This window comes from Eschrichtius robustus, chromosome 11 (genome assembly GCF_028021215.1).
Source record: "Eschrichtius robustus isolate mEscRob2 chromosome 11, mEscRob2.pri, whole genome shotgun sequence".
Lineage (NCBI taxonomy): Eukaryota > Metazoa > Chordata > Mammalia > Artiodactyla > Eschrichtiidae > Eschrichtius > Eschrichtius robustus.
In genome coordinates this window covers 97744968-97769940 of record NC_090834.1, presented here as the reverse complement: position 1 = coordinate 97769940, position 24973 = coordinate 97744968, and the positions used below count along the sequence as shown (strand labels likewise).

General features: G+C 42.1%; 1 protein-coding gene across 3 annotated transcripts in view; it reads right to left on the bottom strand.

Moving 5' to 3' along the window:
• Window positions 1-24973, bottom strand: part of EXT2 (exostosin glycosyltransferase 2) — a 133872-nt gene that overhangs the window by 40037 nt on the left and 68862 nt on the right. For all 3 annotated transcript variants that reach the window (XM_068555502.1, XM_068555501.1, XM_068555503.1), the window contains one exon: window positions 5363-5552. In XM_068555502.1, the coding sequence (XP_068411603.1) occupies window positions 5363-5552 (190 nt within the window). The remainder of the gene's footprint in view (window positions 1-5362; window positions 5553-24973) is intronic.

Genomic DNA, 24973 nt, shown 5'->3' with positions numbered 1-24973 from the left:
TCAGCATGTATCTTCAATGTCTACTTTGAGATGAACAGAATCCCTGCCATTAATCCTCTGGAACTGAGAAAACCTAACACACTTGCAGAACAAAAGAACATGGAACTTTTTTTTTTTTTTTTAGTTTTATTTATTTATTTTATTTATTTTTGGCTGTGTAGGGTCTTCGTTTCTGTGCGAGGGCTTTCTCTAGTTGCGGCAAGTGGGGTCCACTCTTCATCGCGGTACGCGGGCCTTTCACTATCGCGGCCTCTCTTGTTGCGGAGCACAGGCTCCAGACGCGCAGGCTCAGTAACTGTGGCTCACGGGCCTAGGTGCTCCGCGGCATGTGGGATCTTCCCAGACCAGGGCTCGAACCCGTGTCCCCTGCATTGGCAGGCAGATTCTCAACCACTGCGCCACCAGGGAAGCCCAAGAACATGGAACTTTTGCCACGTTAATTTCACAAGGCAACAAACAGCCCCTCTTTCTGCAATACGTATAGAAAACAGGCTAGCTGCCGGGGTTAAGTGTAGATGTTCCTCCACCCTGGATGACATCGGGACTTGCACTTGGGGAGTGTGCACAGCATGTTCGACAGCTTTCCACATTCTTCGCCTGCATATATCCTAAAATTACTTGAGACAACGTCCATAAAGAACTAACCTGCCTCTAGAAAGTCTTTGATGGGGAAGTTTTAGAGGGTGATGAAGGCCAAAGAGGATGATACGGGGTGCAGATGGGAATGCAGAATGAATCACGGCTTTTTTGGAAATGCGATTACCTCTTCCTGTTCTCTGAGTTGGGCCTGGATAGCCAAAGGCAGCTTTGGCAAAAGGAGTCTCCATCTCAATGGTCCAGCTGTCTATGAACCATCGTTACTACAAGACAGGACTTCAAGTAGAATTCCCAGTTTCTTGTTTTCACATTTTCAAATAAAATAGGCCTCTAAGAAAGGGAACTACCTTTCTCTCAGGCTTTAGCATCCCTTCTGTGGAATACAGGGATAAGAGGGCAGCAATCAAAGAATAAGCATTATAATTACTCCCTGCCCTAAAGCAGATAATTTTGATATGGGATTTTGATTCTGTTTAAAAAAATAGGGGGACTTCCCTGGTGGTGCAATGGCTAAGAATCCGCCTGCCAATGCAGGGGACATGGGTTTGAGCCCTGGTCCAGGAAGATCCCACATGCCGCAGAGCAACTAAGCCCATGCGCCACAACTACTGAGCCTGCGCTCTAGAGTCCGCGAGCCACAACTACTGAGCCCCTGTGCCACAACTACTGAAGCCCGCGCACCTAGAGCCCATGCTCCGCAACAAGAGAAGCCACCGCAATGAGAAGCCCGCACACCGCAACAAAGAGTAGCCCCCACTCGTCGCAACTAGAGAAAGCCTGCACATCGCAACAAAGACCCAATGCAGCCAATAAATAAATAAATTAATTAATTAAAAAATAGGACAGGAGTATGAGGTAGGAAAGAAAAATATAGGTGAGAAAGAATAGAGGTTTGTTTTGTTTTTTTTTCTTTCTTTCCGTTAGTATTTTCAAAAGAATAGATTTACTCTTCTGCCTCTCCTTGAGCCCCTGATAAGGACCTGGTTCATCTGTATAATCCCAAATTAGAGAACTGACAAAGCATGATGATTTTCTGAGCGCTAATTGGCAATCTGAATAGATACAGTGGGGCCTAGTGCACAGCGCATGAGCTTTGGATCCAGAGAGACCTGTCTTCATGTCTGGCTCTGCCATTTTGCAGCTCTGTGATTGAGGCAAATTACTCAACTAATCTGAGTTTCACTTTTGTAAAATGGGAAGAATAACAGCTTCCTTGCAGGTCTGTCATAAGGAGTAGAGATAATACGTGTAAAGCACTTAGCACAGTTCCTATTCCTTGGATATAAAAGGTACTCAATACGTGGTTATAATAACGCTGCATCATTCTCATCTTCACAAATGGATTATTGTAAAGTCTATGAACTTCACCTCCCCTCTGACAACTTGGAAGAGGTGTAGACAGAAGAATATGGGGTGACTCCTTAGGGTGCAGAAGGAAACAGTGTCACAGCTAGAAACCTTCAGGCTCTTGCTCCACTGCTTATCCCAGATGGGCTCTTTTTCTTTAAGTCTTAAAATTCTAAATGGAACCACATGAATTATAGCTTGTGTCTCATCCTGTGAATCTGTAGCTGGCAAACAGAAATGTCACCTTCCATTCACACAAAGTAGTCTGAAAAATAAGATTTCTCAAAAACATTGCCAAATTTATGAAAAACAAACCGCTGAGCCAGCTGACCTGATAACTTTAGTTTTGAGCTTTAGTCCAGCTTGAAGGAGAAAAAGAACTCCTCGTGTTAAGGATTTTTTAAAAATGAGTACCGATTAACAGTTTTCTCCAAGTTGAATGACAAGAGCCACGTGAGCAAGAATTCTCCAACTCTGCAAAGGCACTACACAAGGTTCAGGTTGCCTGACGATGACCCAAAGCCCATCCTGGCAATCACTGTCACAAACACAACCACAGATCCACAAAATAAACGATCAGATTATCTCCATACAAATCTTGAGCCCCCTCCAGGAGTGCTGGAGCTGCCTGGTGTACAGCTGGTCCCCATGACCCTCACTCCCCAGGTCCCAGAATTCAGCTCGAAGGAAGAGAGCTGCTGCTTCTACTTCTCGCTTGCCTCTTCCGAGGTGACCATCCTGAAATGCTCAGCCAATCCCATCCTGCCTATTAAGAACTATGAAAGTCCCAATCTGAAGCTGGGGTCAGGATGGGGGGGTTCCTTGAGATCAACTCAAATTTAAAACTGAAATCAATTAAAACAGAAGGCTGAGTTAAATCTATCTGAAATGTACAATGTAACAGCTTTCTTCAGACTGGGGCCAGGGGCCAAGCCTAACAACCTTTATATCCATCAAGCCTGGAAACTAAAGAGCCGGGGAGAAGGAAGGCAGTGGCTTGCCTTTTCTTCTGACAAGAGCTCAAAACCAACGTGACAAAAGCTTGCTGGAAATTTCTATTGCCTAGTCTAAGTATTTACTTAAACTTCAAATCCAGCAATTTAGACTTAAATGTAACCAAAAAGAAAAAAGTATTTGGTTGGGTTGGAGAGTGAAAAAAAAAAAAAAGGCGGGGGGGGAGGGGGGAGCAATTTCTGCCTACACTAACCCTCCCAGCAGCAGGCACGTTAGCCACAATATTTATTCTAGTAAATGTAGAGAGAGCGGAAAACATCACTTTTGCCTCTAATATTTCAAAGCCTTGGACTTGCTTTTTAAAAAATATATGTTACTAATGCTGTACATGAAAAATCAGATGCCTCTGCTGGCACGAGGGCCAGAGCTGACAGCCGCATTCACCAACTGAACCAACACCCCACAGAAGATTAAACATGGTTCATGTTCTCCCCAGACAACCACGTCACCAGAGCCGGAGCCCTGACCTAAAAGCCACTGGTTAGAAAAAAGCTGGTCCAGTCCCTAACCGTGTCAAAATTAGGGCCTCATCAGTTGAGGGCTCTCTTTCCTCTCTAGAGCCAAAATATTTCAAAAATAAACTAAACTCTTGGTCATAGAATTAACCACTACACTTTAGTAGGGTGTACCAAAAATTAAAACCTAACACCCAGCTCCAAAACCTAGGTTTGTGCTCTTGCTTTTAGTTACGCCAACGTAGGGGCTTAGACCAAGAAGGAAGAAAAAGATTTCTCCTTTCTCGTAATTTGTAATGATACTTGCCCCAAAGAAGTGACTCAGATTTACAATAAATGATTCACCTTAAGCCCAAAGTGGCTAACGAAGGTTTCTAAGGAGAAGCCTCTTTTGCATTTAGCCCCAGAACTGCCTATCTGGGCAGGAGGGCGGGGTGAGGGTGGAGGCCCTCTGAAAGCTGGTGGCCTCCGTGTGCAGGAGCGTTACTGCAGCAGGACACGGAGTTGTTCCGCGTCCCACCACGAGGGACACGCAGCCTTCCTTCTGAAAACACGACCTCTCCTTTATAAATGAAGAGACGAATCAGCAACGCAGGACCTCCAATCCCCCTCACTCTGGTGGACGAAGGTCTCCCACAACCATCCCTGCGCTGCTCCTTTTGTCCCGTCCTCCTCCCTTCCTCCCTCTTAGATGGCACCTGGTGCCAACACCTTCCTTTTTCTTCTACCCCTTTCTTCCTCCTTTATTGAGAGTCAAAAAAAAAAAAAAAATCCAGAAATGTTGGGAGGAAAAAAACCTTGGCATAAAAGATAGTTAATAATAATAATACAAAAGGCAGTGTGCTTCAGGGCATACCATGGGCATACTATTCATTTAAAATAGCTACTTTGTTTACTAAACTGTGGCTCTCTGAATATAAAAAGTAAGTATTGATTCTCTCAGAGAACAAAAGTCCCACCAAGTAAAAATTTTTAAATGTCTCAGGAGGACATTTAAATCCTGATTTGCCTCACAGACAGAAATACGTTCTTCTCCCAGCCTAGACTATGGATCTGCTACCGGGAGTTTCCTGGGTTGACTATCCTGACTTCAGTATAACCAATTAAACAAGAACAGCCATAAAAAGTGCAGATACTACTGTCACGCAATAAACTAGACCTTATCGGTGATAGTGGCGCACATTACAAACTTCAAACTCATTCCTTGCTCTAATCCATCAGAAACTTCCTGGCTTTAATAGGCTATAAAGGGCAGGAGCTTTGAAGTCTCTGGGATTAGGATCAGTAATAGACGGACTGAATGAGAAACAAAATGCAGGTGGAACGTACTCTATGCGTCCTGAATTAAAAACAAATCCAATGAATCAAACAGCCCTCAACCCTAGCTGCCAGATTACGGGGGTGGCCAAGGCAAGCAACAGAGCCATTAAGGATGAGCGGGTGGGCACTTCCAGAGAGGGCTCACTTTAAGGAACTGATTCCAGCCTGGGAGGGCGTGCCTTGCTAACTTTCCCCACTGGAGGTGAGGCCGTCCTTTTTGAAGAAGAGCACAGTATCAGAGCCCAGATAAGGAAGGAGAAAACTAATGCCTTTTAAACTGAGTTTTCATGTAAACAAATCAGCTGAGATGGCTGAGGGAAGCTGAGATCTGTTTTCCCGAGGCTGATGGCCTTTGATCCTATTGATTCCTAAGCCCTCAAACACTTGCGGCTACAGAGCATGCCATGGGCTTAAGAGTTAAACGGGCCACCCTAGAACAAGAATGAGATGACTGAGAAAACTGGGGTCATGCTGTCTCAGAAATGGCATTACTGTTGACAGAGCAGGAAAATTCATTTTAAACCAAAGGATGCAAATCATTTGGCCATCCAAATATCGACCCAGCTGAGGGGTTCGCTAACGCCCAAACCAGGCCTCTCCTGAATGCACTGTCTCCCCTCCCTTCTTACCTTCTGGGGGGTTTTTATTCTGATTGTTCCAGACGACCAGCAGCTTGGATAAACTGGGCACCTTGGACACTTCGGTGATGACCCGGAAGAGGCTCTCCACTCGGTCGTAGGTGAGGACGATGGCCGTGAAACCTTGAGACTGTGGGGGGATCAGCGGGAGGAAGAGCGGGTTGCTCACACTGCCCCACTTCTGCAAGAGAACAGATTAATGTGGGTCACAGAGGGATCTAGGAACAGTGAGGCTGATCTCTTTCCCAACGTCACCAATAAACCTGACCATGGGAGACGTGACGGCCTTTACATGACCAACCCAAGAGCCAAGCAACTGTTCAAAGTCTCTCCCTCCTCAACATGTGTGCTGATGCTCTTTAATTAAGTTTGGCTCTGATACCCCTGAACAAGGAGCAGAGAATTTTTGCAGCTGGGAAGAGATTTCTAGTCAAACATGGCAGATTAAACACATGCATTTATCTTCATTCCCTCCCCAAACCCACTAAAGTGGGTTAATAGATATATAGAGATATAAATATAAAAGTGCAGCTAATAGATATAAATCTACCCAGACAATGAAATGGGAGCAGAGACAGCAGCTGATGAGCAGCATGAACATGTTTCTGAAAGACTGAAAGGGGCTGGAGAAGTGATGGCAGCGCAGGAGAGTGAGAGCTGAAACCCAAGTACCAAAAGGTGGGCGGAGGGCGGGGGGAGCAACAAGGCAAGCGAGCCCCAACTGTAGCCCCACAGAGGCTCAGGGCTTATGCTCAGTGGGCCCTTGTGAGTAAGAGGAGGGGGTTGAAAACAGGAGGACTAATTAAAATGTGTGTAAGGAGCAGCGACGGACCCAGGGCATAAGCCTCCCCATCACCTACCCACTCAGCCAGAAAACTACTCTTCTTCCCTGCCCGAGCTAGAGAAGGGAGGTTTATTCTCTGAGGAAACTGAAGCTCTAGACATGGAAACACAGGCACAGATGAGAGGAAAATGCAATTAAAGCCTATATTTTGAATGATGAGCTCTATGGCCTTCTGCCTCCTCCAGTTCCCAAAACATCGGCGGTCATGTGGTTTACTTGCCACTCCATGATCTTACAGCGAAGTTCCATCACCTTACAGTGAAGCCCTCGGGCAACAGGCTTCCCTTAAACAAAAAACTTCTGATCGGGTTTTTAGTGCTTCCCTCTTAATCACAAACAGATAGATCCTAGAATCAGACATTTCAAGAAAATCTTCAGCATGAACAACAGAAACCAAACGAACAAAGAGAAAAACAGGAACTCAGAGGAAACAGAGACAATAGAAGCAGCAGAAGGAAATTTAAACAACATCAACAACACATCATATCCTCTGAGAGAGATGTTTTCATCCATGAAATAAGAATAAATTGCTATTTTTATTTTAAAAGATCTATCAAAGATAGGAAAGAACCCTTGAACATTAAAAATATGATAGCTTGATCTTTTTTTTAAGGCAGTATTGAAAGATAAAGGTGATGACATATTGCAGTCTGGTGAACAAAAAGAGATGAAAAACAGGACAGAAAAGATAAGAAAATCCAGGAGGTCCAACATCCACCTAATAGGAGGCTCCTGTAAAAGAAAACACAGAATATGGAAGAAACAAAACTATCAAAGAAATTAAGTTCTAAGAACAGAAGATATGAGATGCAAATTTTCAGATTGAAAGGACCAAATAAGTAGTGAGTACACTGAATTTTAAAAACATAAAAAGATAAAACAACAACAACTAAAAAAACCAATGAAACAAAAACCATATCAAAGCACATCACTTCTGAACACTGGGAATAAAGAGTCAGAGTAAATGAAATGTGTGAATCTAGGTGATGAGCATGTGAGTTCACTGTACAATTCTCACAACTTATCTGTAAGTCTAAATTTTTTTCAAAATAAGGTTTAAAAAGTAATGAGTAAAATGAATAAAATTCAATTTCTTTGCTACCATTAAAATATTGTCATTTTTAATGCAGCAATGTAAACAAAAATATTTTTGTATTGATAATAGGGAACGACTGTTAAAGCATTCTTATAGTTTCAATCTGCTTTACTGAGATATAATTAAGTATACAATGGGTGTTGGTATATTACACTGTTAAATTTTAAAAACTGGTAAAATATAACATGAAATTTGCCATTTTAACCATCTCTAAGTGTACAATTCAGTGGCATTAATTACATTCACATTCATATGTTAATATGTGAAAAGCCCAGGACCTACTTCATCTTCCCCAAGAGGAGGCTGAATATGAAATGACCTATCTGTTATTCTGGCTGCTTACACTCCCTAGAGTCTTTCATACTCTGGGATTCCCAAGGTCCCCCCATTAACCTCATCCATATCACTGATGGACACCCATCACCACGTATATGACAACAGCTGTGTGCCAGATGTAACAGTGTGGGACAGGAAATGTACACAAACACATGGAATACACATGGATGGGAACTCAAGGAGACTGAACGGGATTCCTGGAGCCCTAATGTAATCAGGATATTAAAGCCAAAATGTCCACAACAGGCCATAATTAGATTTCACAACCAAGAGACACAATAGGAAAGGCTATCTTCTTAATGCTGACTTTTTGTTTCCATGACATCATGCTTTGGCATTGAGCTGTAGTCTTAGGAAGGTGCCTGGATTTCAGTGTTTGTAGCCTGCATCTAATTACCTTTGTAGGGACACCTTTTCATTTTATACTCCTATCTTATTTTTCATAGCTTCCTGACTTGCATGGAAACTGAGGTCAGGAAGTAGCCCTGTGCTTAAGTCACAATTACTCCCCAAGGTTCATGGTCTCTCTGCCATCACCATCCCAGCCCACTCACCTACTCCTCCCGACATAATACTCGTATGCTTGAAAATCACCATTTTAAATGGAAAAGAAAAAAAAAAAAGATTTTTTAAAGAAGCGTGTAAAATAATTTAACGTGTGATGTCGAAATAGTCAAGATCTACTGAGCACTGAACTGTTAGGCACTGTGCTTTATATAAATTATCTCATTTGAGCCTCACAACAATCCCAAGATAGCTAGCTATTATTCTCATTTTACAGATGATGAAACTGTAGGATTAGACATAGTGAATGATGTCTAATCATGTGCTTTACCAGTCCAAAAAGGAAGGAAGAAATAGTGAATGACGCTCAAGGTTACATAACCTGTTAGTGACAGAAGTGGGAAAGAGCCCAGGCCGTCTGACTCCAGAACACCAGGATGTGGTGGTTCTCGGCCCTTCCCCACACCCTCCAACTCTGAGTCCGGGGTAAGCATCCCCATTTATAGACTCTGGAAGCTGGAACTGTGGGAAACTCCAGAGTTTATTACTTCCAGCTCTCTCTGAGACAAAAATGCTGGAGGTTTTCTTCATCCTTGATAATCAAATCTGGGCCAATAAGTAAGGGCCCACCCAAACACTACGATTTCACAGGGTACATGGAATAAAAAAACACACCAAATATATAACACTGACACAAAGGGAACACATAAATTTAAAACGGTAAACACACCTCTTACACAGAAGGAAAAACTATTAAACCTCCAACAAAATGAAGTCTGTTCTTTGGGAGAAGTGGGGAATGCCAGCACACTTGCATGACTCTATGACATTAAAAGGAGAGGAAAATTCCCTGAGAGATGCAAAGCTTGGTTTCAGAAAATGAATCTCTTGGAATTTAAACTGAGGCACCCCTGCTGAAAGGCATCACAGCTCTGGTTTCACGGCGCTGCCAGGGAGAAGGAACGGAGTCTCTGGCAAGACAACAGATCTGGTCTCATCCCTTATGCCAGCTCCCTTCGGGAAATGGATGGTTATGGGTTGGGGGAGGAGACAAAGGAACGGGTGGGTGGGAAATAGACAGTAACTCGTCTTCGGTGCTCAATTTTTCCACACCACTCACTTGCATACCAAACAGGGCTTGAAGACTGGAGAAGCAGAAAAGGCAGCATACTGGGGAGACAGGGCATGTAAAGGAACATAACAAGTTCTGAAATCTTGCCAACACTTTCCCATAAAATACAGGCTTTGAGATGAACATGGAGACAACACAGAAGCTGCTGAGCACACATTTACTATGTTACAAGCTTGACACTTTACTGCAGGATATGCCACCAAGGTTGACGCAAAAGACTTCAAAAGTGACGGGACTTCCCGGGTGGCGCAATGGTTAAGAATCCGCCTGCCACTGCAGGAGACACGGGTTCGAACCCTGGTCCAGGAAGATCCCACATGCCGCGGAGCAACTAAGCCTGTGCGTCACAACTACTGTAGCCCGCGTGCCTAGAGCCCAGGCTCCACAACAAGAGAAGCCACTGCAATGAGAAGCCCGCGCACCGCAACAAAGACTAGCCCCCGCTCGCCGCAACTAGAGAAAGCCCGCGGGCAGCAATGAAGACCCAACACAGCCAAAAATAAAAATAAAATAAAATAAATAAATTTATAAAAAAAAAAAAAAAAAAAAAAGACTTCAAAAGTGAATCAGCACGTTTGGGGTCAGTTTCAGAATCACACGTCCTTAATCTGAACCCAGGTTCTTTCACTTACCAGCTGTGTGACCTGGGTAAATTACTTAACCTCTCTTGCACCTCAGTTTCTGAATCTGTAAGATCATGATAATACTACTACTTTTCTAGGTAGTATTACATAACACAATAATTACTTATTAACATGTCTTTATTATTTCTTAACAATCTAGAGGTTGTTAATGAAAGTAAATAGGTAATAAATGTAAAGTACCTGACACATACAAACATTTGATAAAGGTAGCCAATAGATGATCTTGTGGGAATAGCAATTTCTCTGGGATTTATTTTTTGCAGGTCTCAAAAGAGGGGTGGGGGTAGGCTAAGTGATCATGAGGTATCTTCCAGCACCAAGATTTTAAACGAAACCCTTCTTCCTCTCTACCTTTAACTTACCATGCTTTGGGGTCCTGGTTTACTTGGATTCTCTACCTCTACTTCTTCCTTTCCAAATATACTGTTCTTATTTTCACAATTTTCTCTTTTCCTTCCTATTCATTATATTTTAACTATCTTGAAAGCTCCATGAAAAAAAGGAGCCATAACTGTTATTAACACCCAGCATCTAGCACAGTGCTTGGTGCGACTGAAGAAAAACTTGTTTAAAAATGATTAAGTTAAGCCCAAATGATCTGGGTTGTGTTCTTTCTGTCCTCTTTGTGTATGGGTGTGAACAGCTAATGTACATTCAAATGAGTGACATCACGAGCTCTGAAATGATTTCCAACTTAGTTCATGCATTTAAAAATACTCACCAACCATCTTATTGTGCTAAGTATTCTGAAGAAGTGTAGGATTAGGATATTTAATAGAGAGTTTGAATCTGGATGCTGCCATTTACTGTGCTGTGTAAAGCCTCTCCTGTGAGTATTAGTTTCCTCACCTGTAAAATGGAGAGCATGACAGTACCTGCCTCTTAAGGTGATGACGATTAAATGAGATTATGCACATAAGCACTCAGCGGAGGGCTCAACACAGAAATCCATGAATGGTAGTTGAAAGCAAACACAAAAAACTTCTAGCTCGCTCCAATTCATATTCTTGTCTGCTAAAACAATGGTATTAGCAGCTCAGCAATCATTCCCACCAATATGGTTTCTGGTGCTCACTCATTCAGTCAACATTTCCTGAGCACAAGCTATAAGCCTAGAATAGTATTAAAGATGCAAAGATGAACAAACTCCTTCCCCTCAAAAAGTTCATCATCTGGTAGGGAAGACAGCTAGGTAAAAAGACAAATTATAATGCAAATAACAAGTACTAAAACAAGGTCCTAAAGTCCCGTGGGCACACGAAGGTCCATACCGTCACCTCCATCTCCCTGGAGGAGGTGAGGAGGGGACCAAGTAGGAGGGTGCTGGCCAAAGAAGCCAAAGCGCAAACTGAGCAGCACGTCCTAAGACCTGCTTCCAAGACCAGGACAGATTCCACCAGGGCCAGGGCTGGGAGGAGGAAGGAAGGACAGCAGAGACGAGAGACCTCAGAGTCAGGCAGGCTAAAGCCACATCATGAAAAGACCATATGACAGAAGTTTCTTTTTAAGTCTCATGATTGGCCTTCTGTTGATTTCTTTTGAAACTTTCTTTTTCCTGAGTATTGTTTTACTGATAAATTAACACAGCTACCTTCATGTTCTATCTCAAAAGGTCAGAAATAGGAAACGCTGATCTGCAGCTGGGCTTCTGTGCCGGGTGCTTCTCCCTCCCCAAACATAATCCCGTTTGCCTTTGGAGCCCAGGGACAGCGTGGAGAAAGGCAGCTTTAATTGGGGTGCACGCCTTCACGCAGACACTCCACTCCGCTGGGGTAAGGTCAACAAACCAACCCCCAGAAAAAAAAAAAAAAAACAACATACTGGAGAAGGACATTTCAAAAACAGCATTTAGTCACCTCTGAAATACCTTTAAGAACTGACCCCCTGCTGGCTGACCACAGAGAGTGTCTACAGTCTGGGACCTCCTGACCCCACTTTCTGCAGGAAATCAAGCAAATTTAAACCTCCATAATTTACTCAAGACTCTGACTTCTGCCAGGGAAAAAGCAAATGATGCTGGCAATTAACTCTGTTGCCTGATTAAATCTCCATCATGGCAAGATGGGGCATGAAACCAGGCACCCGGCAATAGAGACCAGAGGAAAAGGCAAAGCCCAGCTACCGCAGCTGTACCTCGGAACCCTGGTTCTCAGATACGCTCAGTGAAACTGTTCACTCCAAGGTGAGAGGAGATACCAAGAGGAGAAGTGTGTGTCATTCTGACAGAGCACTGGCACTGAGCCCAAATACCTCCGTCATCTCACGCCCCCCCTTCCCCGCTTCACTCCTCACTCTTACAACAAATACTCATCATGGAAGCTGAGAGATCCAGACTGTTAACGTAATCCACGAGAGCCACGACAACTGTCACGCCACCATGCCCGCTTTCGAGGAGTTCTCTCCTATCACATCACTTATTCTGGCAAGCCCTGGTGAATGAAGTAGTAGTGAACAGACAAACCAGCAAGACGGAGATGTGGGTTCAGGTGTCAGGATCCCCTGAAAGAGAAGCCTTGGGAGACCAGGCTTAAAGTCAACTACCAGTTCAAAGGGGTCTTCTCCTTCAAGAAAGGGATTCAATCTCAACTAACTAGGAGTGCCTTTGGCAATCTCACACAGAGGAAGCTGTCTGGGCCCTTCCTGCAATCCTGTTTTGCTTCCTTAGTAGAAAGGCCATGGGAGTCATATTTGAGCCTAACCAAAACCATTCCAGCCAAGGTTACCTACCATACAGAAAGTGGAGGAAGCTGGTGAGCACATTGCTAACCGTTCTGAAATGTTCTTGCTGGAACTACTGGAAGATCATAAAATCAAGACTGAGGAAGACCACATTCTAATACCAACAAAAGGACTCTTTCAACCTAAACCAACCAAATTCCAGACAGGAGGAATCAAGCTCAAAGCAGCATAATCCAAAATTTAATCCCTATTACTCACCATAGCAGACATTTTTAAAATGTCACTATGTATAACTTCATGTGACAAGAAGAGAATTAAGCAGATATTTGAGTCAACCCATATTTGATTTAAATGAAGGTATAATGCCAGAGCAGAAAAGTGAGAAGTCAGAGGAGAAAGGAAAAGAGGAGAGGACAGGCTTGTTACACAGAAGCTTTCGAGCCCCTGGTTATGAGTAGCCTTACCTATCCCTACCTTGATAGAAAGGGCAGTTTTCTTGGTTGTTTTGAAGTTATCAACTCTTACCTCAATGTGGTTTCAATTATGAATTACCAGACTAAAAGGGGGGGGGGAAGCTTTGATTTATTCTTTTTTGCTCCAATTATGCATGATGTGTTTCCACTGAAGACTTTGAAAAGTATTTCATCATGCCTCTCATCCTGAAGTGGTCAAAGGGCAAAACCAAAAGGAGTTAACCCGTTCATTTCTCCTCTAGGTTCAAACAGATTCCCTATCAATGGATTAGGGCAAGGCCTTTGAAGCAGAGAGAGCAATGAAAGGGTTAAGCATTAGCATCATATTACTAACGTGCATAAGGGTGGTGTCCCCTGTCCAAAACAGTGAGATGATATTTATGTTAATGGGTGCTGGGAGATCTGAAAGGGGCAATCAGTAACGTGGCCCAAGTTGCCTTAACCACTAAACCTCTCCAGCTCCACTCTGCAGCACAGCACTCCACTGGGCGTGCGCTGACTTGGGAAGCTGGAGAAATACAGAGACCTAAGGATGTCTTCCAGCAGGCTCTCTTACATTGCGAGAGAAAAGATTTGGGGACAAGCCTGAAGTCTACTTGCTGCACTGTGTCTTTGATTCATCCCACCCATAAAAAATAACTGATTGTTCCGAAAAACAAGGAGAACACTGATGGCTAAATCTCACTGACTTTACATTAAACAGACACAGGAAAGATGAAGAAAATCAAAGGCTAGAAATCCCCTTAGTGCTGTAGACACAACCAAGGGAGACAGTAAATTAAAAACTTAGGATTCCTACAATTTATTTACAGTAATGTACTCGTAAATAAGTTTTCTATATGGTGGCACTGGAATGCATCTAACCACATCTGGGTGGAATGGAGTAACAGGTATGGTGACCCTCTAACATCCAAAGAAACTGAGCCACAGAGACTAACTCAGGGTCATAGAAGCAAGCCAAATCTTTTTTTTACTGTTAGTCTCTTTTTCCTCTAGATGTGTTTAAGATCTTCTTTTTCTTTGGTGCACTGCAGTTTCATTGTGACTTTCCTGCTTGTGGTTTGTTGGTCTTCTTCGATCTGAGGTCTGGTATCACTCAACAGTTCTGGAAAATTCTTAGCTATTATTCTTTCAAAAGTGCCTGTTTCCATTCGCTCTCTCTCCTCCTTCTGGAACTCTGATTAGACGTATGTTGTACCTTGTTCCTCTGTTCTCCACGTCACTACTCTTTCATATTTTCCATCTCTTTGGGCTGCATTCTGAACAATTTCTTTGAATCTAATAATCTAATCTAATCTAATAATCTGAAGTTCTTGCAGCTGTGTTTCTGCTGGTTCTCACTCTGATGTAGTAAAAAACTATGGTTTTTTACTGCGAGCTGCTCATTTTCCATAGACACTTTATTTTTAAGAATTATTTGAGACCTGGATTGAAGATGAGCTCCTCCAGAGAGGACCTGTGTCTACTTCTGCTGGTCCCTATCAACTCAGGGCCACCTTCAATGAAATTCTCCTCTTAAGGTTTATTCGGACCACACTTGTAGTATGAACTTGGACCACAAACCATGTGAAGGCGGCTTCTGAATGCAGTGCTCAACACCAGGGTCAATACAGACTTATTCTTCTTTACCCTTACACTGAAGAGGCTCTTTTAGTTTCCTGGCTTCATCCAGGAAGCTCTTGACAGATTCTCCAACTTGCACAGGCCACAGGCTTTCAACCCTGCTCCCTTACCCCCTACTTCAGACAGTTACCAGGCAGGGAGCTCCAGGTCATCAAACTCTGCAAAATCTCTGCAGCAAAAGCCAGCTTTGGCCCCCACTCACCTCCCAGGACACCTAATTTCACTTTGTTTAGGGTCTACAAATATCTTACTTTTATACCAGCTTAGCAACAGGCTTTATCATACTTCATTCAGTATTTTCGTTGTTCAGTTGGGAAGGTCATTTAGCATATCTAATCCACCATGAAGCCAGTGACAGAAGTCTTTCTATATTTACACTAATAATCTAATTAGGTGCTATTGTGTTTCCTGTTTAATTTGAGGGCCAAGTCTGTGTGCAAGATTAAAAAAATTATTGTGAAACCATGGCAGTGTATTATAATAGATGGAATGATGGACTGAGAATCTCTGCATCAGGCAAGTCACCACACTTCTTCAGACCTCCATTTCCTCATTTATAAAATGGGATGATGGGGACATAGATCCTAAAAATAAATAAGACTCACTTTCTTCATCTGTAAGAATGGAGCCAACAGAATGCTACTTTTGGGTTGTAAGGATTAAACGACAGAAAGCACACAATAGAGCCTATCTGGGTACAAAAAAAAACACCCTCTGTAAATTTCAATTTTCCCCTCCAAAGTCCCATCCAATTCTAGAATGTATGTTTCCATGTGATAAAGCATTACACTAGCAGCATTACATTAATGCCACTTACAAAATGCTTCCACATATATTATTTCATTAATATCTCATAATAATCCTGTGAAATAAGTAATATCCCATTTTACAGATAAGGATAACAAACTTCAAAGAGATAAGAAAGCACAATGTTAAGCTAATAAATGGTCTTGAACTCAGGTTGATTCCAAAATGTCCTCTTCAATGACCCTGATTAGTAATTGGTAATCAGTCACTAACTGCTACACTATTCTTTTGAAGCTATTAATATCCCTAAACTCAGTCCTACAGATGAGGAAATTGCTGCAAAGAGAGATTCGGTAAGTGACCTCAATTTACTCGGATCATCACCAGGAAAGAAGGGATTAAAACTTGCAGTTCATGAATTTCTGAGCTAGAGTTAGTTTTCTGAAGGCTCACAGGTTAAACCCATCTGAATGCCTCTCTGAAAATCCCAGTTACTATCTGAGTTCTAGCTTCTTAACTTTTTTCTTTATATAGCACTGAAATTCACATTTGGCCCAGTGCCCACCCTTCTTCTATAAAGCCAAACTACTGTCAAGAAGAGCAGGAAGGGTTGCCCCTGATTGCTTTTCAGGTGGTAGAGGAAAAGCTGACATTTCATCCTCCTCTTGCTTGGAAAGGAAGCCAATCATTTATAAGAACCCTCGTCTGGCTGTGGCTTCCATCAGTGGGATGGACAGAAGCCAGTTAAATGGCTCAGCCTAGGCCATATTGAAAGAAGCTGGAATGAGGAAAGAGTGGATTCCATATGTTGATGCTTTTAATAATTCATGAGTTATATCAGTCTGCAAGTAATAAATTTCTCTAAACATATCTATGGCAAGATGGTTTAAGATACTGTCAAATCAATTAAATGGGTGAATATAATAAAGTAGGCACAAATATAACACATCTTTGATTTTACTGGTTCATAATCTTATATGTTAAAAATAACGGTTCAGCTGTTTGATAGCAAAAAATGTGGATTATTCTTAGACACAGTCTTCAAACACACTCTCCCCATCCCTGGATCTGTTACTTAACAAGTACACTGAAAACACTTAAAAGAAATACTTCAGTGAAAAAACTAGAAACGTATCTGATTCAACTCAACAAGGCTAATCTATAATCCAAAGTGTTCAAGAATGCTATTGGTGGCTCAAACTACTACTTCTCATGAGAGGTGAAACAGATCTACAGTTTCATCTGACCATCCCATACCTGAAACAGTCACAGTTTGAAAGAGAGGCCCGTTCTCTGGCCTGGCCATAAAAATGTTTGCTGGCGGCCCACTGACTGTATTTTAGAGGTCAGCTATGGTATGGAGGAAGACTTCACTAGCTTGGTAAACAGAAACTCTTGGGAAAGATTAAGTTACAGCTTGTGGCATCCGAGCTCAAAGCACCCACACACTTAAGACCAAGGAAACCAAAGCTTTCATACGGTTTTGAGCTGACAGGAGTGTAACACCACCATTAAAGTTGATACAAAGCGGGAAGAGCAACCTCTAAAATGCAGTCATTTCTTAATTCTTAACTTCTCTGGAATTCCAATAAGGTACATGTTTTGTCTACTATGTTTATCTCTGCTTCCTCCTGGGCCGGGCGGGGGACAGGGGAGGGCATATGAACCCACAGGGCGAAAAGAATAGGCAAGGAGACACCGGTGGACAGGAGTTCAATACATTTGGGGAGGTGAAACAGATGGAGTCTCTTGCTAGATGACACACAGAAATGTAGAATAAAATATAACAAAAGTCTTTTTAAATATTCAGGAAACGGGAAATCGCCAGGAACCTAAAATGAAGAAAAACTACGAATAAGAGCTGAAGGCAGAGGGGCTCGTTAACACCGCGGTACCCTGGGGAGGGCAGGGGCTGTTGCTGGACTTAGTAATGCAGGGGTGTGGGTTTTCACACCCATACCGGAAGAGGGACATGGCTTTGGGCACAGGAAGGAAGGAAACCAGCAATGAGACTTACACATCAAGCCAGAATCCTTAAAGGCCTGCACAATCAGTGAGAAGGTAGTCCAGAAAGTCACCCCTAGTATGTGGAGACAACAGAAAAACATTTATCCTTTTCAACCTGAGTTTGGGCACAGTGGGTGCTTTCCACAGGGGTTAGCCCTCACGTAGGTTTGGGGTTTAAATGGACTCTCCCTGTGTAGTATGGAAACCTCTTACCAAGAAATTAATGTTAAAAAGTGATTTATCTCTGCGATACTTCTGGAACACCTGGCAGAAGCAAAAAAAAAACAAGAACAAACCAACTCTCTGGAGGAATACTCCCTTACCCCAGGTGGCAAAGATTTCCACAGAAAATCTTACCAGAGATGAACTCACATTCCAAAATTATAAAACATATAAGGAAACAATGCAACAAGAGCAACAGGCAGTAGACAAATGACAGGATCAGACCTTACAAGAAATTTTAAAATTGGATTACTGGAGAATATAAAGTGAGTATCTCAAATAATTAAGGTATAAAAGAGTGAACTGAAAACATATGCAGAAAAAAAGAGATACTATGAAAAAAAGATCAGACAGATTTGAAAAATAATTACAGCTTCTAGAAATAACTATTGAAATTTAAATCTCAATGGATGGGTAAAAAAACACATTGGACACAGCTAAAGAGCAAAATAGATGTGAAAAAATTATCCAGCATGTAGCACAAAGAGTTAAAAATGTGTAAAACATGAGGGGAAAAAACAAACAAACAAACAAACCTGAGAGACACAACAACAGAATGAAAGAGGTCTAACATACACTTAATAGGATTCCAAGAGGAAGGATTGGCGAGAATGACAGATATGTAATACTCAAAGAGAAAATGACTCAATTTTCCAACACTGATTAAAGACATGAACTCCAGGTTAAAGAAGAAAAATCACTCTCAAAAGCAGATAGAGAATGGGAATAGAAAATCACCATTTGGCAACAATTATACCAACTGATTCAGGCAAGAAATCATCAGTGGATGCTAAAACTGGTGGGTGAAAGTTTGAGGAGTAACAGGATATTTACACAGTCTCAAAGTATTTCCCCACAAGACACGTTAAAAGAAAGGGGTAACTTCCCATTGGAGAAACCTGTGAGCGAAGTTACCATCACTACTGACGGGACAAATTGACATCATGTGTCCTCCAATGTGATACACTGAGAACCAACGTTACTTTTGTGATATTCCTGTCAAAAATGCATAATTCAAATTTCTATAATTTGGAACACGATGCATAATTTGACACAAAAGCATCAGACAAACCCAAATCAAGGGACATATTCTAAAATAACTGACATGTTCTCTTTGAAAAGGCCAATGCCATGCAAGACAAAGAAAAGACTTGAGAAGCTGTTCCAAAGGAGGCTAAAGAGACATGACAACTGAATGCAATGCATGGTCTGGAATCTTCTTTTGCTATAACGGACGTTATGAGGATAACTGGCAAAAATCTACATAAGGTCTATAAATTAAATAATAATGTTGTATCACTGTTTATTTCCAAATGATTTTGGTAACCGTACTATGATTCCATGAGAAATATTTAGGGGTAAAGGTACATCATACCTGCAACTTCCAAACGGTTCAGGAAAAGACATATATAAATATGAATACACACACACACAGATAAAAGAATAAAGGAAATGTGGTAAAATATTAACATTTGAGGAATATGAGTGAAGGGTGCACAGAAACTCTGTACTATTTTGGGAATTTTAAGTCTGAAATTATGTCACAATACAAAGTTAAAAAAAATAGAGAATTTTAGGTCTGTTTAAGCAAACAAACAAAAGGCAGATAGGGGAACATAAGCTACCAAGCAAAACATAAGAAGCTAAACCTTCCAAGGATGATGATAAGAAGATTCAGAAATTGGAGGTACTAGGTGTCCAGGAAGGAGGGACTCTAAAAACAAGAATAAGAAACAGTTGGTTCCAAAATCCCTTAAACTTATACGCACAGGCAGGCCAACCCCCTACCTGTCCTCCCTACCCTCTGCCACTTTAGCAGGAGAAGGATGTTTATTCTCTGGGGAAAATGAATTAGAGGGATTCCATACTCAGAGACATGAGGCACGGAAGGCAGGGTAAGGCACCACACTGAATACAGCAGATTAAGTGATCATCTATCAAATGAAGGATGAGAACCCATCTCCTTCCCCCACTCAGCTCCCCACATGCATGCAGCCCAGACTTATCCATCCTCTCCCTATTCCCAAGGGCAGAAAGATTATTCTCTGGATCAGTGAACCAATCCAACAGAAATAACCCATGAATACCAACAATCAGGTCCCCATCCTCATAACCTCAGTAAAGCCCATAAGGTGACAAGCCTATCCATGTATACAGAGCTTCCAATCAGCTTTCAGTGCCTCTATCTTAAGTAAGAGTGGACTGCTGAAAACCATCAGGTATTTGAAGAAAGTTTCCAATATGAAAGATAGAAAATAAAGACCTGAAAAAGGAGTTCAAAGGAAACAAACAATACAGGGAGCTAAAGACAAATAAAAACAAAACCACAAATATCTTCAGAGAGAGAAAGTACAGTATCCTTAAAACAAGAATAGGAAGATATAAAAAAAGATTAATTAGAAGTCAAGAAAAAACTCTAAGAAATTAAAAGGGAACAAAATTTTAAAAATCAAAAGAAAGGTTAGAAGATAAAATTGAGAAAATACCCAAGAAATTAAAACAAAAGTCCATTAAGACAGAAAGAAATGATAAACAGGAAAGCAAAGATAAGAAAAATAAGTATCAATCTAGCATATTCATCATCTAGGTACCCAAGTTCCATAAAGAAAAAAACGAAAACAGAGGAAAAAAAGAATCAAAGATATACAACATGAAAATTTCCTTATAAAGGGCCCAAACCAGTATCCAATGAACAAAAAACCACTCATACCAAGGCACACCATCATAAAGTTTCAGAACACAGGATTTCCCAAGAAGACAAAAAATTTCACATAAAAGGATCAGGAATTAGAATGACACCTCAGTTTTTTGAGATTAAAACGGGAAGCTTAGAGGACAATGAAGCAATGTCTTCAAAATTCTGAAGAAAAGCTACCACAACCAGAATTTTACACTAGCTCAACTATTAATCAGTGTGAAATAGAATAAATGCACTTTCAGACATGCAAGGTGACAGCAAATTTATCCCCCAATAGTCCCCTTTCTGGGGAAACTACTGGAAAAAATAACCCAAAAAAGAGAAAGATGTTAGAACTTGGAAACAAAGAATCCAACAAAGAAGAGAAAAGAAGGGAATTCCGAGCATCATGGTGAACAGAGAATTTAGGCTGACCTCTGTATAGGAGACCTAGAGAGCAATCAATCCACACTGGAGCTGCAGGTGCAGGGCTACGGGAGAGAAGGGTGGAGGGAGGCAGGGAGGGAAAGAAAGGGGGAAGGAGGGAGGAAATCCTATAGTTTACTTGTGCTTGATCATTTCACTCTTTTGGTGGAAAATTTAGTAACAACCAGTGATAGGAACGTGGAAAACTAGGAGGGGAAAAAAAAAAAAAAAGGCAGTTATGTATTCACTTCCTGGAAAATAAAAAGTTATACATAATCATGTTTTACTACTTGGTTCCGTTGACAGCAACATTTATATAGTCCTAATAATGCAACAATAAACACTGCTGTAATGAAAAATGATGATACGGTAGCCCCACTGGTAAGATGAGAAAGAAGAGAAATGTGCAGAGGAAGAGGCAAGAACAGGAAACAAAGCACTAACTCTAAGGAAGTAAAAAGATAATGTCTGTGATTGAGAAATCAAAAATAGCACTATCAGCATTTTATGAGGAGATAGGAAAATAAATACCAGAGGAAAGCTGACAGAGTTGAAAGAAGCTGCCCCTTGGGAACAGGCCTTAATTTTAGTTACATGTTTTATTTTACTATCTGAATTTTTAAACCATACATGTGTTAAGCCATACTATTTTTTTAAAGTATTTACAAAATTAAGCGATATAGCTGAGATACAAAAGAGAACCAAAAATCAAGAATCAACCTCCAGCTAGAGTAATGTGGAAATTTTTCTACTCTGCAGCTATAAATGACCCATTTATTAGAAAACTACACTCAAATATTAATTGATAGGTATGTAAACAGTATAGGATGTTAGAAATGGAAACAGAATTCATTATCCTGATGTTGTGATACGCAACAACTCATTTTCCTGGTAAACTCTTAAGCAGACTCACAGGAGAATGAAAGTGGCCCCAGAAACAAGGGGAAAGGGAATCTGGTGTGCTAGTAAGTGATAGCTGGTGCATGAAGGATGACTTTGCCAAAACACTCAATATGTCCTCAATTCATCTACTGCCAGATCAAGCTCCCACAGACTTCGAGAAACTAGAAACTACTCCACTCGCTGCCCCCCTATATGTGACATAAGGAAGCAGTCAGTTGTTGATTCACGAAAGCCAGAGTCATAAAAGTGAACTCTACAAAAACCGCAGATGTAGCCCTGCATCCAGGGAAACCGTGCGTGTGGCTCACCCACTGCCACGACTGGAGTCGCCGTGCAGGTGTGTGCTACTCAGGGACACTAGTCTCCCTCTACGAGGAAGGATGCTCTGATTGACACGATCCTCTCTGCAACACCCCCGAGTTTGTCTCTTCATGTGCCTTACTTATCCTCCCCACCTGGATCTGACTTGTGATCTCATCTTCTCCATTTTCCATCTGACCATCAGAACTGGCCAAGCTCTTGGCTTGGGGTTCCGGGTCCAGCTCTTGGGATCTTCCTGCATCTCTCCATTCACAGACCCAACTCAGCTTTCTTTACTCCATGACCTGAGACTTGCTAGCTTGTTTCCAGAGAAGCAACTACAGATACGAAACAATTCAATGGCAAAGGCTGCTCAAGGAAAGGCTTGGAGTTGAGGGCAGTAGAGTGGACCGCTTGTGCGACTGTGATCCTGTAAATGTGGTGCCTCTAAAAACAAAAGACTCCGAAAGCTTAAACTTACTTAAAATTCAAGCTAAGATTTCTAAATTCCACACATACTTTAGTCATATCTGGGCAGTGGGAGGAAGAAGGGGAGAATAGGCCAAGAAGGCCTCCTGGGGGGCAGGAGAGACATTCAAATTCCAGAGAAACATTCCACAACCTGGAAGTTAAAGGGCATGGAGTTGAGTTAAACAGACTGCTAACCGGGTATCTTTTCAACTCAGAGTTCTGTTTCGTGCATCTGAGCTGGCACTTCTTCGGCCTGCAGAGTGTTTATAGCTTGTTAGTATTTACAGCTGAGTGATATTTTCAGCGTCTTGTACAACCACAACCTTTGTGAATGAGGGCCGCTGTCTGAACTTCTAAGTACCGGTAGCCCTGAGTTCTTCATGTAGCTGAGACAGATGTGGGCTGAACCCAGGCCCTGGATGCTTCTAATCCAAGCCCCAGGGGTACAGAAGAGGAACTGGATGGGGAGAGAGGGAGCGCTTTCTCCAGGCAGTGAGTCAGGACACACACTGTGAATCAACCCCACAACAATGTATAGTCCCCGGACCAGCAGCATCAACACTGCTTGGGAACTTGCTAGAAAGGCAAATTCTAGGACCTCACCAAGACTTACTCGGAAACTAGGTGTGGAGTGGCAGCCATCTGTGTTTTCATGAGCCTTTCAGGAGCTTCTGATGCATACTGATATTGGAGAACCACTTCCCCAAGAACTAGGGGCTACAGCAAGCTCTGCTGCACTGTGCCCACAGCTCTGACCCCTGCTCCTCATGGGTGATGACTGCCAGTCAGGTAAGTGCTCGTACACAACCCTCCCACTTACCAAGCCTTCCCTGCCTGCCTCCGAAAGCTGGACTTGGACTGATGCTGACAGGATGTCTAGGTAAGTATATAATCCTCGTCTGAGGCCTTGCTTGCAGCTAAGTCACCGTTCTGGCTACATTTCATAGGAACAAGCTCTTATTTTCAACCTTATTCTTATGCGAGGTTCGACAATCCATTTTAAGTTACTTCCCCATTTTTCTCATCAATTTTTGTCAACAGCCATGGGACCCCAGCTGTCTCTCCTTCCTGTTCTAGATCTGGGATGGTCAATGCCGAAAAGAAAAAAAAAATCTGTGGTATCTTTACTAGTGTTATCTATGAGAGCAAATTTGAACAAAGCTGTCTGTCAAAAGGGACTGGGTAAATAAAATTAGGACATGCTGATAAGGTGGAGTATAATCTTTCTAATCACGCTGTAGAAAAATAACATGGGAAACTACTTCACTCTACAACATGATTTTAGGACTACCTTACGTTTAGTTTTTAAAAATTGACACTGAGAGGATATACGGTTTTGTTGGCACATGCCAGAAATCCAAAAATTCACAGCTCTCGGCCCACTCCATCCCCGCATCACATTTAATGCTCACTTGCTTCAGTCTCTGTCCTCCAGACATGCTCACATCTGGCAGAGAACCAGAGGTAAGGTGGGGGAGGGTGCCCGAGGAGATCCCCAGCCACACAGGCTAGGCCCAGATGTAGGGACCAGGACTGCCAAGGGGCAAGACCAGAAATGACACAGACATTTAGAAGCAATACAGGTGTGGAGTACTTGGGGGGATGATAAAGTTTTGCTGATACTTGCAAAAAAAAGGGAGAAAAATGAAAGCATGGAGAGACTAAAAAGATAGTAAAATGTAGGCATCCTTGACAGGAGGAGCTAAGAAAATTAACGATAAAAACAAACATGTCATCCCTCATAAAGAACCTTAATTTGGTGAGAAATTCCTTCCAAAGAGAAGATTCAAAACAAAGGGCTGATCTCTCCAGACCTGACAGCCAAGCAACTTTAAAGGTGTGCTCCAGAGTTACTTTCTCAAACTTTTTCAAGTTCTGAGAGTGTAGCGCAACGTGGATGACGTAATCGGCCCCCTCTCTGGTTACAGAAGAGAATGGCAAAGCATCTGCCGACACCAGCACTTGGTTTCTGCAAGGCTACCCCTCGCTGTCTCCATCATTCACACACATAGGCCCTTTTTTTGTTTTACATTAAACTAAGGCAGCGGCATCAGGCCAAAACAGGGCTCTCTACTCTCACCCCTCCTCTCCAGCTGAGCAAGCTCAGCGCATGGCTGGAGGCCCTGACAGCAGATCTTTGAAAGAACCAGACCGTCCCTTGATTTACTGACCAAGATCCACACCTACTCCCACCTCGGGGTGTCTGATGTTGTAATTTGATGGAATCTAGAGGGGAGACTCCCCTGAAGGTTGGGCTCATAGTAATCACATGTAGGGTAGGTTAAGTATTTCTGAAAGGGAGGGGGAAAGTTAACTGTAAATAAATCAACGTTACTCAGGCTGCCTGTCAGTTGCTTTCACTAAAGATGCAGAAATGTACAACCCACAGCTTTAAATCAGGGCTCTCAACGCCGGAACTCCTAGAAATGTGGTAAACACTAAATTTCCCTAAAAAGGATTATTTAAGAGAGAGTTAAAGGAAAAAATTAAGAATATATTTTCCAGTTGCATATCCAGA